Source organism: Ursus maritimus, unplaced genomic scaffold, assembly GCF_017311325.1.
Source record: "Ursus maritimus isolate PB19 unplaced genomic scaffold, ASM1731132v1 scaffold_2, whole genome shotgun sequence".
In the NCBI taxonomy this organism is placed as follows: Eukaryota; Metazoa; Chordata; class Mammalia; order Carnivora; family Ursidae; genus Ursus; species Ursus maritimus.
Window position 1 is genome coordinate 41203670 of NW_024424452.1, and position 12903 is coordinate 41216572.

The 12903-nt window shown below is 64.3% G+C and overlaps 2 protein-coding genes across 9 annotated transcripts in view; both read right to left on the reverse strand.

The window, feature by feature from the left end:
* The window catches only part of LOC103668688 (membrane progestin receptor delta), a 5798-nt gene extending 1671 nt beyond the window's left edge, over nucleotides 1-4127 (reverse strand). Inside the window, exons 1-8 of one of the 5 annotated variants that reach the window (XM_040635796.1) lie at nucleotides 4014-4127; nucleotides 2724-2801; nucleotides 2195-2322; nucleotides 1892-2097; nucleotides 1559-1685; nucleotides 1077-1173; nucleotides 837-987; nucleotides 19-573 (exon numbers count right to left, since the gene is read on the reverse strand). In XM_040635796.1, coding sequence (XP_040491730.1) covers nucleotides 287-573; nucleotides 837-987; nucleotides 1077-1173; nucleotides 1559-1685; nucleotides 1892-2097; nucleotides 2195-2322; nucleotides 2724-2774 — 1047 coding nt within the window. In that variant the 5' untranslated portion in view covers nucleotides 2775-2801; nucleotides 4014-4127 and the 3' untranslated portion in view covers nucleotides 19-286. Of the gene's footprint in view, nucleotides 1-18; nucleotides 574-836; nucleotides 988-1076; nucleotides 1174-1558; nucleotides 1686-1891; nucleotides 2098-2194; nucleotides 2386-2723; nucleotides 2808-3373; nucleotides 3424-3967 lie in introns of those variants that run through there. The other 4 variants (XM_040635798.1, XM_040635797.1, XM_040635799.1 and 1 more) reach the window with 4 other exon arrangements.
* A 1163-nt stretch (nucleotides 4128-5290) lies between these two features.
* The window catches only part of SMG5 (SMG5 nonsense mediated mRNA decay factor), a 26384-nt gene continuing 18771 nt past the window's right edge, over nucleotides 5291-12903 (reverse strand). For 3 of the 4 annotated variants that reach the window (XM_040635793.1, XM_040635794.1, XM_040635792.1), the window contains exons 17-22: nucleotides 9426-9485; nucleotides 8782-8941; nucleotides 8239-8329; nucleotides 7379-7453; nucleotides 6837-6975; nucleotides 5291-6669 (exon numbers count right to left, since the gene is read on the reverse strand). In XM_040635793.1, coding sequence (XP_040491727.1) covers nucleotides 6586-6669; nucleotides 6837-6975; nucleotides 7379-7453; nucleotides 8239-8329; nucleotides 8782-8941; nucleotides 9426-9485 — 609 coding nt within the window. In that variant the 3' untranslated portion in view covers nucleotides 5291-6585. Of the gene's footprint in view, nucleotides 6670-6836; nucleotides 6976-7378; nucleotides 7454-8238; nucleotides 8330-8781; nucleotides 8942-9425; nucleotides 9486-10952; nucleotides 12442-12903 lie in introns of those variants that run through there. The other variant, XM_040635795.1, reaches the window with a different exon arrangement.

Here is a 12903-nt window from a genome sequence, read left to right on the forward strand (position 1 = left end):
GTGTCAGGGCCCCGGCACCTCCCCGTCCCCAGCCTCCAGCCGGGGGGCCAGCTCCAGCCTGGACACACGCACTGCCCCTCTCGGACCTTCAGCACTTGCCCCAGCCTCACCGAGCGCCCCCTCGCGACCCTCCCCCTTGCCGCTAGCATCTCCCCGCCCCTCCTCTCCTCTGCCCTCTCCGCAGCCCCTCTGGCTCCAGGCTCCGATGCGCCCGCTCGCTCGTCAGGCCCCTGCCTGGCTCCTCCCCAGCTCCAGGGCCTGGCCTCTGCCTTCCCCCAGGGCAGGCTTAGAGATGGGCCCTCACTGCCTTCCCGCCTTCACACCCCCTCCAGGGGCCACCCTGCAGCAGGGGGCAGGTGCGGGGGGCCCGACACAGGGAGGCGGTGAAGGCGGCAATGATGAGCAGGTTCCCGGCCACCGCCAGGCCCAGCGTGGCCACCGTGCCCGCCAGGCCTAAGGGGGGCTCCTGCGCGGCCAGCCAGGCGCGGCGAGATCCCATGTCAGCCAGCACCGCCTCCAGCTGGAAGTGGGTGCCCAGCACGGCACAGACGTGGAACAGCTGGTGGCTATGGCCTGTGGGGAGGCGGGCGGCTCAGGGCAAGTACCCCGTTCCCAGGGCTGCTCCCCTAAACTGGGACTAAGACCTGCCCCGAGGAGGAGCGTGACGGCCGATGCGCATAGGCCCCGGTCCAGGTGCTACTGGTTCGTTACCTGAGGAGGGGGCGACCTGGCCCCGGGGCACGCTCCCTGGCTGTGATACCCCATTACTCTGTTCACCTGCGCCCTGGACGCTGTCTCCCCTCACCCCTCCCTGGACGGGACTCTCGAGCTCTCACCAATGTAGTCGAAGCGTCCTGGGGCCAGCCGCTCAGGCAGGCGGGAGGCGAAGAGGAAGCCCGTGAGCAGCGCGCAGACGAGGTGGTAGCGGTGGCTGGCGCTCAGTGCCTCCAGCCCACAGGCGGGGCCCCTGTCCCAGCACAGTCCCAGCTGGCAGAGGACAAGCAGAGCTGGTGGGGAGGGCCCTGGGGAGCGAGGGCCTGGGGAGCAGGGAGGGCAGGAGCGCCAGGCTCCCTTACCCGGTAGAAGAGAGGGAGGTTGTCGAACAGGAAGGGATAGGCGAAGGCAGCCGTGCGCAGGACCTTACTGAGCCCAGGGCTCTCTATCTCGGGGAACCTGGGAGGCGGGAGGGAAAGGCTGGTTACCGCCCTTTCTCCGGGGGTGCTCAGCGAAGGACAGGGGTCCTTGGCCAAGATGGAATGTCACGGTAGCTTAGTGGCTGTACAAGGACTCAGGGCACTCGAGCCCTCTGAAAACGACGCATCTGTGAAGAGGGCGTATACACCGGTCTCCTGGAGGGTGGCTGTGAGAATTCAAGGAGACAGTGCGGGTACGGTGCTGGCGCACCGGAGCCACACCCCATGAGGCCTCCATAAGCCGGGGCCATTGTTACTAACGTTGGTCAACAGTCTGAGGCGCAGGTACGCCATTGCTGGCCTCTAGTGTGTCTGGGGGTGCCCTGTCCGCCCGCCTTCCCCTGCTGCACTGGCGGAGAACCCACCGGGAGTAGCAGGAGAGGCCGGTGCACAGGAAGGAATTGAGTGCGGCGGCAGGCACAAAGAGTTGGTGCAGGCGGGTGTGCAGCCAGGAGGCCGGCATGGAGTAGGCGGCATAAGGGAAGGCACAGCCTGGGGAGAAAGGGGGCGGGGCTGGAGCTGAGGCCCCAAGGCCGCGCCCCCGCCCCCTCGGAGTGCCCGCGCCCGGCCCCGCCTCCAGCACCCCGGCCGCGCCACCTCCGCGCGGAGCGCCCCCTTCATCCCCTGGCCCCGCCCCCGGAGAGCTCCGACCACGCCCCCGGGGCGCTCCCGCCCCGCCCCGGCCCCGCAGGGCTCACCCAGGCTGTAGAGGCTGAGCGCGCCGTAGTCCAGGAAGTAACAGATGTGGCGCGCGCGGGGCGACATGGAGCTGAAGGTGTGCGCGCAGCACGACGCGAAGGGGTAGAGGCAGGCGGGCAGCAGGAAGACGAGTAGCGGCCGGTGGTACGGCTCCGCCCGGAAGCCCGGGCCCCCCGCCAGCGCCAGCAGGCGCCACACGAAGTACCTGCGGAGGGCAGGTGCTCAGGCCCGCCGCCCACTCGCCGCGCCCCCGCGGGCCGGACAGCCCCTGCCCCCGAGGAGCCCCTCCGGGCGCCGCTCACCAGGTGGGCAGGAAGTGAGTCCAGATGTTGACCGTCTCGTTGGTCATCTGGAAGGAGCTGAGGACACAGTCCCGGGCCGAGCTGGTGGGGCGGCGGTAGCCAGACATGATGCCGTCTTCCCAGAACACCTGGGCAGGTGGGACACAGGAGGGGCGTCACTGGGCCCTCCCCTTTCCCTCCGTGAGAGGTCTCTGCAAGCGGCGTGGAAGAGAATGGGCCCCAAAGCCAAACCAAATCCGACCCCCCTCTTACCGCGGGCCCCGAACACCCGAAGAGCAGGGGAGAAAGCGAGGAGGCAGCGGGAAGGGGACCAGAGCGGAGGGGCGGGGTGGGGCTCCGGGGAAGAAGGGGACTCTGGGTTGGGCGGGGGGGTCGCTAGCACGTTCCTTAGAGAACAGAGGGATGGCAGGGATAAGATGGCAAGGATAAGAAGGAGCCCCCACACCCACGCCCAGTTGCTCAAAGGGAGGACTCTGCCCCAGTCAGTCGGTAGCCTGGGGAGTGGGAGTTGGTGGGTCAGGCCCCTCACCCTGGGGACCTGGTGGACTCGAAGGAGTTGGGGCAGCTTGAGACTGAGCATGGTGGCCCGGCACCTCCACGCCGTGACCTAGAGACAAAGTGCGGGGTGAGGGCATCGGGTGTCTGGCCCCATCCACAGGCTCCTTCTCACCCCCGTCCAGGGCGGGCCTGGTCAGTGGGACCCAGGATGGGCTGTGCGCGCACGTGCGCGCGTGGGTGGGAGCTGCTTGCCCGTCCTCATACCACGTGACCCCCGTCCCGCCCGGAGTTTTCCGTTCCCCGCCCCCGCCCCCACCCCAGAGGGGCTGCTCAGCTTCAGCACGGGACCGCCTGAGTGCACGGTGCTCCCCAGCCCGAGGGAGGCCTGGGTTAGCAGCCCCAGCCCCTGGATCCGGGTCCCCAGGCCCCGATTTCTGTCTCCGGAGAAGCCTGAGTCAGGGAGGTCAGTGCAGAGCGCGCCCACGCACCCCCCCGCCCCCCACCGGAGCGCCCCTTGGCCCACGGAGCCGGGGCTGAGCACAGAGGACTGATGGCGCTCGCCGGGAATTCCTGGAGGGGCCAGACGGCCGCGGTAGGGGCAACGAGTTAGGGGGGTGTCTGGCTCTTCTCAAAGAGCTATACTTGTGCCCCGGGGGTCCCCGACCCTCCTGAGCCCCGTACCCCTCAGCTCCAGACCTGTGCGCTGCCTCCCGGTGGCCGCGGCTCCGCTGCGCCCCCCGCGCCTCTCCCAGGCACATTCCTTGGCACCGCTGGAGGGGCCGGGCCAGCCGGGCGGGTGGAGCCGCCCGGGGGAGGGAGAATAAGACTCTCCCCCTCCCCGGCCAAAACATCCCGGCAACAATACAGGTCCGCCCCACCCCTCTTCCTGCCTCCAGCGGTGGCGGGGTGTGTGCCGGGCACTCTGGACCTCACGCCGCTGGCGGGTACCCCCAGCCGCTGCTCCGGCCAGGCCCTCCGCCTCTGAGCTGGGTGCTGGGGACCCTGCTGGGCGGAGGCAGGCCGGGTCTTTAGTCCCTGTGCTCGGCCTGAGCTTTTAGATGAGGCCTCCCGGGTACCCCGCCCCTCCGAGGAGTGGGATGGGGGTGGTCTGACCCACCCTGCGTGCTGCCCACCTCCCTGGGGGACGGGAGGGAGAGACGATGCCGGAGCCTAGGTCCCTTCAGGGTCCCTTCCCTTAGCGGTAGGGTTTAGGGTCTCCCGAGGACTGTGTGCCGTAGCCATGGAAACAGGAAGGGGCTGGAGCAGGTGCTTTACCTCTGGTCCCCCAGAGCAGGTGTCATGCCCCAGGTGAGCTCCTTACCCAGAGCTTGGCGGGTGCTCCTAAGCGGTGGGTCAGCAGGCCCAGGGCTCCTCGGGCAGAGTCCCAGGCTCCTGCCCTCCAGGCCGACGGGAGGGAGAGAGTGGTGGGCAGGCAGGCCAGGCCTGGGCGGGGAGTGAGACAAAGGGGAGCCGGGAACAATCCCAGCCTTGTCCAGCCCCCAGGGAGCAGCGTGGGGTGGCCCAGCCCCATTAGCAGGCAGCTCACTCGGCCTCCTGCACACAGCCAGCCCCTCCAGCTTGACCCAAGCCCACGGGCATCAGACCGGCCACAACAGCCTGGAGCCCCAGCCCGGCCTCGGCCAGGGTGATGCGGAGCCCTCCTCAGAGCAGGCTGCGCGAGGGGTCTGGGTTCTGCCGGGAGCACGGCCTCTGCTGGGCCAGGCACGGGAATCAAAACCCTTGACCTGTGATCTCAGAAAGCACCCTCATGCCGACGTGCCCTCCCGACCAGGCCAGGGGCCCTGACGCGTGGCCGGTTTCTATAGTCAACCAGGACCTTCCCACCAACGGGGAAACTTATCCACAGAATTGGTCATGGTGGGCAACCTGGCCGTAAGGGTGTGGCTATTAACAGGGTGACAGACAAGAGGACGCCCTGAGACCTACAGCACCTCCACGGAGATGCCCCTCGATGTTGCTGACCTCATCTGAGGGGCTGTCCTGCTACCTAGGCCTCCCCAGGGTTCAGTCCAGGGGCCTGAAGAGGATAGGAGGGGGGAAGGAAGGGAGCCAAGGGATGGACATCTTGTCATAAATGTCACTTGAGGCAAAAGAAGGAAAGAAAAAAAGCAAGCACTCGTCACTGCACTTCGGTGCCTCTTAGCGCCAGGTGCTGGGCACAGTCCAGAGCGAAGGTCTGTAGGAAATGCTGGCCGAACAAGGGAACCGCCATGCCTGTTCATCCCGACACTGACGTGCCAGTCCTTGCGGGGGACAGGGGCTGAGGCCCCAGGGGCTGGTCTCCGTGCTCCCACCCGTGGCCCCTGGAAGAAGAGCTTCAGCCCCACCAAGAGGACGCAGCGGGAGGCAGCGCGTCACCAGCGCCCCCACCCAGCACCCCCGCAAAGGCACCAGCTGCTCACAGGGCCTCTGCACTCGACCGTGTCTTCCACAAAACCTTGCCCGGAGCTTTCGCCCGAGCTGCCTGCTTCCCACGTCAAGGGGTTCGCCTCAACGCAAGCTTTCCGAGACGCCCCTTTGGCAAGAAGGCGCCACCATCCCAACACACCCGGACAGAATGGTACCAGGAGGCAGGGGCAGGCTTCGAGGGCTCTTTATTAAGTGATGCTTTAGTCTCCGTCTCTGCCAGCGACTGGGGTGGGGGTGACCCCACTCCCCCCCAGGCCGTCCCAGACTCGCTTAGAGGAAGGAGGCAAGAAGCCTGCTTTCCTCTGAGAACAGCCTGGGAAGCTAGGCTAGCGCTGGGGTGGGGGGCAGCAGAGCCGAGACCCCCAGCGAGCTCCTGGCCAGCCCCAGGGCAAGGGGCCAAGGCGTTCCTGGCCAGAGCCTCCCCCACAGCCCACGCCTGCTGCTCCGCCCCCTGCCCTGAACGATTCATGATCTTGGCTCCCACGTTCACCTCGCCACGCACCACCCGCAAGCGAGCCCCGTGCTCAACACCCCCAGGACAGCAGGCCCCTGACCGGGCAGCTCTAAGAGCCTCTCCTTTCTGCTGCCCACCTCCACGCAGGCCTCTCCCAGACTGTCAGGGGGCTGGTGGCCTCACACCGCTCCCCCTCCTCTTCCTAGCATCGCGCTCTGCCCCCACACAGGCGCCCCGACTGTGGGGCTGGTGGGCCGGGGACCCTCCCTGGCCCGCGGGCCAGACTGCCGACAGACAGAGGGGCCTGCTCTGTGCCCTGGAAGCCGGGCAGACGCAGAGCAAAAGCAAAGTGGGGCGGCTGGGTGCGCGGCGCCCGCAGCAGCAGGCGGGGGTGAGCCCTGGCCCTGCTCCTGGTGCTGGCAGCTCCAGGCCCCTCTTCTGGAAGAGTCCCCAAGGCTCCAGAGCTGCGCCCGCCTGCGCCAAGGGAGAGGGGGATGGGTGGTTCTCCAGGAGGGGAAGGGTCTGCAGAGAACCGCCCACACGCCTGGTGTTACCCAATTCTTCCCCCGGCGCCGGAGGCTCCAGACTCCTGGCACCAACCACCCTGCGTCTTGAGTGAGGAAGAGGGGCCCTTCCGCTGTCCCTTCCCCTCAGAGGTCCACAAACCACTCCAATGGAACGCAGACGCCCATGCCTGCCACCTGCCCCTGGGGACCATGGGGGGCTGAGGCAGAAGGGCTGGCTGGGGGCCCACAGGCCTCTCCTGCTCCAAGCACTTCCCTCGCTTTCCTGACATGTCTTGGCGACAGGGGGACCCGCCCTCCCAGCCGGCTCTGGGCCCTCCCTGTGGCTCCCGGGCCCTCCCTGCGGCCTGTGTGCAGCTGGGCTTCCTTCCTGCGTGCGTGCGTGAGTCTGCGTGTGGTGGGGTGACTACAGGTGCTGGTCCTGGCTGCCAGGGAGGGCAGGAGAGATCTGGATGCAGCCCCACTGCAGGGCTTGGGGGTCCATCTCAACCAATCTCCTTCCACTGCTTGTAGAAGTCCAGAACATTCTTGATGTCCACACTAGCGTGTGCAGCGGCCTGCAGGGCTGCCTGTGGAATGGGGAGGGCGACTGATGGGGGAGGGCCTGACCTCCTGAACGATGAGACCCGCTGCAGGGCTGGGGAAGGGGTGGTGGAAGCATATGGTGTGGTCTGAGAAGGGAGTCCGCTTTGGCACCTCTTGCCCGTTCACCTGTTGCCCCACCTCACGGACCTACCTGCATAGGGCCTGAGAGTGCACTGGGGTTGTCCAGGGAAAGGCCTGTGATGATGGTCACCATGCCGCTCGGGTCCTCCTCACCTGCCCCCTGGGCCAGAGTCAACTGCTTGCAGCTGTCCAGGATCTTATAGAGCGTCCTGGTATGGAGGAAGAGGATGTGGGCCAAGCCCCAGCATGAGCGCAGCCTGGACGCCAGGACCCCCAGGGCACAGGGGAAGCTGGGGACAGGGAGGGCAGCGGGAGAGAGAGCTAGAGAAACCAGGCAGCCAGGGGCAGCAGTTCTGGAAGCCAGTACTGGAGAGTGTCCTGCGGGGAGTGGGCAAAGGGACACTGAGCGAGAACACCAAGCCCCGGCATCTCAGGGTCATAGGGGCTTTGGGGCTGGAGCCACTTCTCACTCCCTCCAAGGGGACATGCGCAGGAGGCCCTGGCGGGCTGAGGGTGGCCCCAGGCTGGTCCTGCTATTTGCTGCAGGACCGGCTGGCCCGGGGAGCGCGTGGAGAGGAGCGAGGTTCCAGGAGCGTGGGGCTGGCAGTTTACCAGGCGTCTGCATCCTGCCTCTTCAGCTTATGCCGCTCAAAGCTCTTTCCCACCTCTTTCTGGCAGCGAATATACCTGCGGAGGCAGGGGCAGAGGGAAAGTGGGGGTCAGAGGCAGCGGGGCGCCTCCCACAAAGCACCTCGCTGTGGCCCGGGGGGCAGGGGGCACCTCTCCCACCACAGCTCTGTTCGGAGCCATTTCAAAGGAGCTTCCTGGCTACTGAGCCCAGCTCACTTTCCCCCCTGATAACATCAATCCTTTGGTTCCTCCCGGGGGAGGAGCTGAGAAGGGAGGAGCGGCAGATGCTTTTCAAGTGAGGGCTTCTGGAGACAAGGGCCGAACAAGCAGGCTTTGTGAGGCTTCCTGGCCAGGCAGATGCAGGGGCGGGGGGTGGGGAGCAAAGCCAGCTCCCCATCTACTGCTGCCCTGCCAGCCCCAAAGCCCAGAAGGGAGGGCCAGCGCGGCCCGAGCACCAGCATGCCACCACCTGCCAGGCCTGGCTGGCTGCAGCGGTGAACGACTCCCACCCCGGTACCCTTGATCATGGGCCCAACCCCAAAACAGCAGGAACTCCTGCAAAGGAGCCCAAGCCTGGAGCTGGGGACTCTGCCCCCACCTCCCTGCTGATGCTGATCTCGTGCCTGTCCCACTGGCAAAGAGACAGCAGGTCAGTCCCCCCCTTGACCACCCTCCATCCACACCTGAGACCCTGACTTGTAATTACATCTCTGTTCCCTGCCCCCAACCCCGGCAGCGCGCAGGGGCTGCAAGCGTGTGTCTTACCCGCGGGAAGCCAGGAACAGATACTGTTGTCTGGGAGCCTGACACGGGGCTTGGGAGAGGCCTAGGCCCACACTCACCTGTTCCCTTTCTTAAACTCTGCCTCCAGGTATCGGATCCCATCCCGGGCCCCTGGGTGTTCCTTCTTCAGCAAGTCCAGGCCATCGATCACTGGTAGACATGGTGGGGTGGGGAAAGACGGAACAGGTGAGCTCGCACTGCTGTGGCCCGGGGCTCCCTGGCACTGCTGTGGCCCGCGGCTCCGCAGGGAGCGTCTGAGCTCGCAGGAATCCCCCAGGACCCGCTGCAGGAGAAGCAGGGACCCGGGCTCCTATATGTCTCCCAGAGCTCTTCCAAAGTATGACCTTCTGTGAGCAACAGAGCTGGCAATTTACCAAGTGCGTTTGCTTACATTTTTCTCTCGTTTCTCCTTAATTGTTGAGTCAAGAGTTTAACAGATTGTCACACGCATTCCACAGATGAAGTGACTGAGCTTTAGGAAGAGGGCAGGACTTGACCGCGGCCACGGTGTGGAAACTGGGCCCCCGGGAGCACTTCTCAATCACAAGCCCCAAGTCTCTCTTAGCCACGCCCTGTCCCCTCTACCTCCCCAGTATGCCTACCTGTCCTTGGGATGATGACAATGAAGCGGCCACTGGTGGCCAGCTGGCGGATGACCGGGAGGTGGTGGCAGAGGGCTTGTGTGTCAGGGACGAGGTAAGGAGACATTGCCGACTGGGCCTTGGGCTGCTGCAGGCTCCCTTCCAGCTGAGAGACCTCGAGCTGGGGAGAGAGAGCAGAGTGGATGGGGCTGCGTGGGCCCTACAGCCTGGGCAGGAAGGTTGGAACCCAAGAGGGCTCTCGGGTGTCTCCTGCTGCCAAGGGGGACAGGGGGCTCCTTGTACCAAGGGCCTTGGAGGAAAGGGAGGCAGGAAGAAGGAAAGGTAAAGAGAAAAAGAAGGAAAAGACAACAGGGAAGGCAGAAAGGGGGCATCGAGGCTCAGTGAGGGAATGACCAAGAGAAGGCAGTCTGGGAGGTGATCCGGTTAAAGTGAAGGCCGCCGTGGAAGGGGGGAGACGGAACAGAGCTGGGGCGGGGCACAGTAGAACAGGGTAGGGGAGGCAGGGGAACAGAGTGGGGGGCCCCTGGAAGAAGAGAACGGGGCTGTGGAACAGAGCAGGGGCAGTGGCTGGAGCGGAGGGTCTGCCGGTGGGGTCTGGCCCACGAGCAGATCAGGAGCAGGGCAGCTGGGTCCCGACTGCCTACCTGAAGCCGCAGCTGGGCCATGTCTCTCATCAGCCTGTTCCGACGGGCCTCCTCCTGTGCCTACGAGGCAAAACACGTGCTACGCTTGGGACCAAGAGCTGGGGCCACAGCCATTTCCCCAGAGACCACGAGACTACCCAAGAGCAATTCCCAGGGTCTGAAACAGGAACCCCTCATGTGAAGTCAGCTTTCTTGCTCCCGCTAAGTGAGGGAGCGGGAGGCTCGGGAGAAAAACCACTGCTCTGGTGGAGAAGGACTTCTGGGACCCGTGCCGAAGCTCTCGCCGGCCCAGGCGGCCCGGAGACGGAGAGCCAGCTGCGCACAGTCGCCGTCAGGCTTCCGGCCCTGCCCTCCGCTCCGCGCCTCGGGGGGCTGCCACCCCGCACACCCCACCTCCCACACCATCCACTTGCCGACTTCTTCCCCATCTACAGCGCCAGCCCAGCCAGCCCGCTCTGCTCCTCCAAAGCTGCTGCTCCCTTTCCGGCGGCCCCCCACCTGGGAAAGCAGCCACCGTGTGCGCAAGGCGGAGGCTGAGCTGTGACTGTACCTCTCTCGGTTCCCAGTCCTGCCAACTGCCCCTCCCCTTCACCTCCACTGCGCGACCCCGGTCTAAGCTGGGTCCCCCCACCCCCTCCTCCCCGGCCCGTCTCTACCCCCGGCCACCTTCCCTGCCGGCAGCCACATGCCGCCTGGTGTGCGCTGTGGCCCTGACTAAAAGTCCTCTGCCGGTTCCCTTGTCTTCTGGATGAAGCCCACATTCCCTAAGGTGGTCTAGAGATGAGATTAAGGATGGAGACTTATCCTTAAAGATCTGGGGGGGGCCGCAGACCAAAGGCTCTTTAACGGGCAAAGTGACATCCTCGGAGTGGTGCTTTCCAACATTAACCTCGGGTGTATAATCGCATTCCAACCACGAGAACACACGGCCGAGACATGCCTGGACAAAGCCAGGCTGAGGACGCGCTACAAAGTAACTGACCGATACTCCTCACAAGTGTCAAGGTCACGAAAGGAAAGACTGAGGAACCGTCACAGCCTGGAGCAGACCACAGACACACAAAGCCCAACGCAATGTGCTTGGGAAAGAAAACAGACATTAGGGGCGCCTGGGTGGCTCAGTCGGTTGAGTGTCTGCCTTCGGCTCAGGTCGTGGTCCCAGGGCCTCGGATTGAGCCCCAGTCGGGCTCCCTGCTCAACGGGGAGACTGCCTCTCCCTTTCTGCCCCTCCTCCTGCTCGTGCTCTCACTCTCTCTCCTGCCCACTCTCTCTCTCAAATAAATAAAATCTTTTTTTTTTTTTAAGATTGTATTCATTTATTCGACGGAGATAGAGACAGCCAGCGAGAGAGGGAACACAAGCAAGGGGGAGTGGGAGAGGAAGAAGCAGGCTCATAGTGGAGGAGCCTGACATGGGGCTCGATCCCACAACGCCGGGATCACGCCCTGAGCCGAAGGCAGACGCCTAACTGCTGTGCCACCCAGGCGCCCCTCAAATAAATAAAATCTTTAAAACAAACAAAAAAGAAAACATGTCAGTGGAAAATTTAGTAAAATCTTAATAAAATCTATGGTTCACGGTACTGCTGCATCTTAGTTGTGATAATTACACTATGGTTGTGCAAGATGTACCTACGGCCCTGCAGAGTCCTGCACAGAACAGCCCTGTCCAAAACGCCTAGAACATCCCCTTGGAGAAACCCAGGTGCAGGAAGGAGAGAGGGAGGCACACGGGCAGAACCCAAGGCCACTTTCTCACAGGCCCGCCGGCAGACTGGCGAGGACAGGGAGCACTGTCACTATAGGAACCAAGCCTAGGGAACAGCCTTTCAGGCTGGAATTGGAACTGCGATGCCCCCTCTGCTGGGGGTGGGCGATGGGCACCCATCTGGACCCAGGAAGAGGAGAGCTGTACCACCCTCAGGCTCTGGCACGGCCGGGCCAGCGGCTCAGAGATGTGGGCCTCTGCCGTCCGCAGGGAGAATCTGAGGAACCCCAGGAAAGATGGGTCCCTAACCCAGGCACATGCCGGCATCCCCGAGTAGGAGCAGCGGCCACTGGACCCAGCAGGCCTGCAGAGACGCCGCACCCCACAGCAGCTGAGAAGGAAGAGCCGGTCTGCCCAATTCCAGGGACGAGCCCTCTTCTGTGGTTCTGCACTCCAACACCCAGCGCAGGAGAGGGTAAGGGCCCCTCACAGGGCTGCACCCAGGGCCGAATAAGCTATCCCGGGCCAACTTGGCTTGGCACACAGAAAGCTTTCGATAGGTGATGGCAGATGTCAATATGGGGACAGCCACGCTGCTGCTAAGGGATGAGCCCCCAGGGTGGACATGTGCCACTTAGCAGCGCAGGGGGCAGCCCCAGCAGGCAGCGTGACTTTGGGGGCCAGCACCACCCGCATGGGGCTCTCAGGTGCTCCCTGCCCCTGAGGAAGAGTCTTGGAGCTTTAACCTAAAGGAAATGCCTGCAAAAACTAGCATGTTTTAAAGCTGTGTCATTTCCCCATGATTATCTTTGTATTATGTCTTTTCCTCTATAGAACAGCAACAGAAGCCTTAACACAAAAGGTTTGTTTTTTAATAGAACACGCCTGCTTTTAAGACCGCAAAGAAGGGAGTTGCTGTGAGCCTGTCACGTGCCACGTCCGCAGGAAGGGGTGCTCAGAGAGGCGGGGAGGCCTGCAGCTTGTGGGGAAGGGGATGGCCTGGGACGAAGAAAAACCCTCAAGGTTTGCAGAGACACGTGGGCCATGGTTCAGCGCCAGACACCCCCCCGCCAAGGTATTGCCGTCCAGCCCGGGGAGGACAGCACGCTCAGAGCTATGCAGGCCCCAGCGCAGAACCGGGATTGTGCTCCCCAAGCATCAGCCTCACAAGAGAAAGGACGATCTTGTTCGCTGCTGTGACCCCAGTGCCTACAGTACGGACAGGCCTGGCACAGAGCACTCAGTGTCTAGGGACCAGATTCGGAATGGAGAAGAGGTAACCCCGGCCACCTGCTACTTTCTGGGGATCCTGGAGGAGGAAAGAATCCTTTGTGGCGTCTGATACCCAGAGCCTGCCACTCTCCCCGCCCCCAGTCTTCATCCCCTCGAGAGGAAGGGTCAGGGGCACCGGCTGAGCACACGCGGTACCCGAGATGCACGCTCGCTCTAGCGTCACCACCAACCCATGAAGCCGGCGCCACGAGTGCCGTGTAACTTGCAGGGAAACGAGCTTAGCAAGGTCAACGAACTTGCTGAGCTCAGACTAGGAGGGGACAGAGACGGCCCTCGAGCCCAGGCAGTCTGGACACAGGCCTGGACCAGCTGCCTCTGCTCAGCGCACCGCTCCCGCCCTGCCCACTGGCCCGTTCCTCAGTCCCCGCGCCGCACCCCTGCTCCCCCCGCTCCCCCCCTCCTCCGTCAAGGGCCCTCCGGCCGGGGTGCTCACCACGCCTGGCGGGAGCCACGAGCGGGGGGGGGGGGGGGGGGGGGG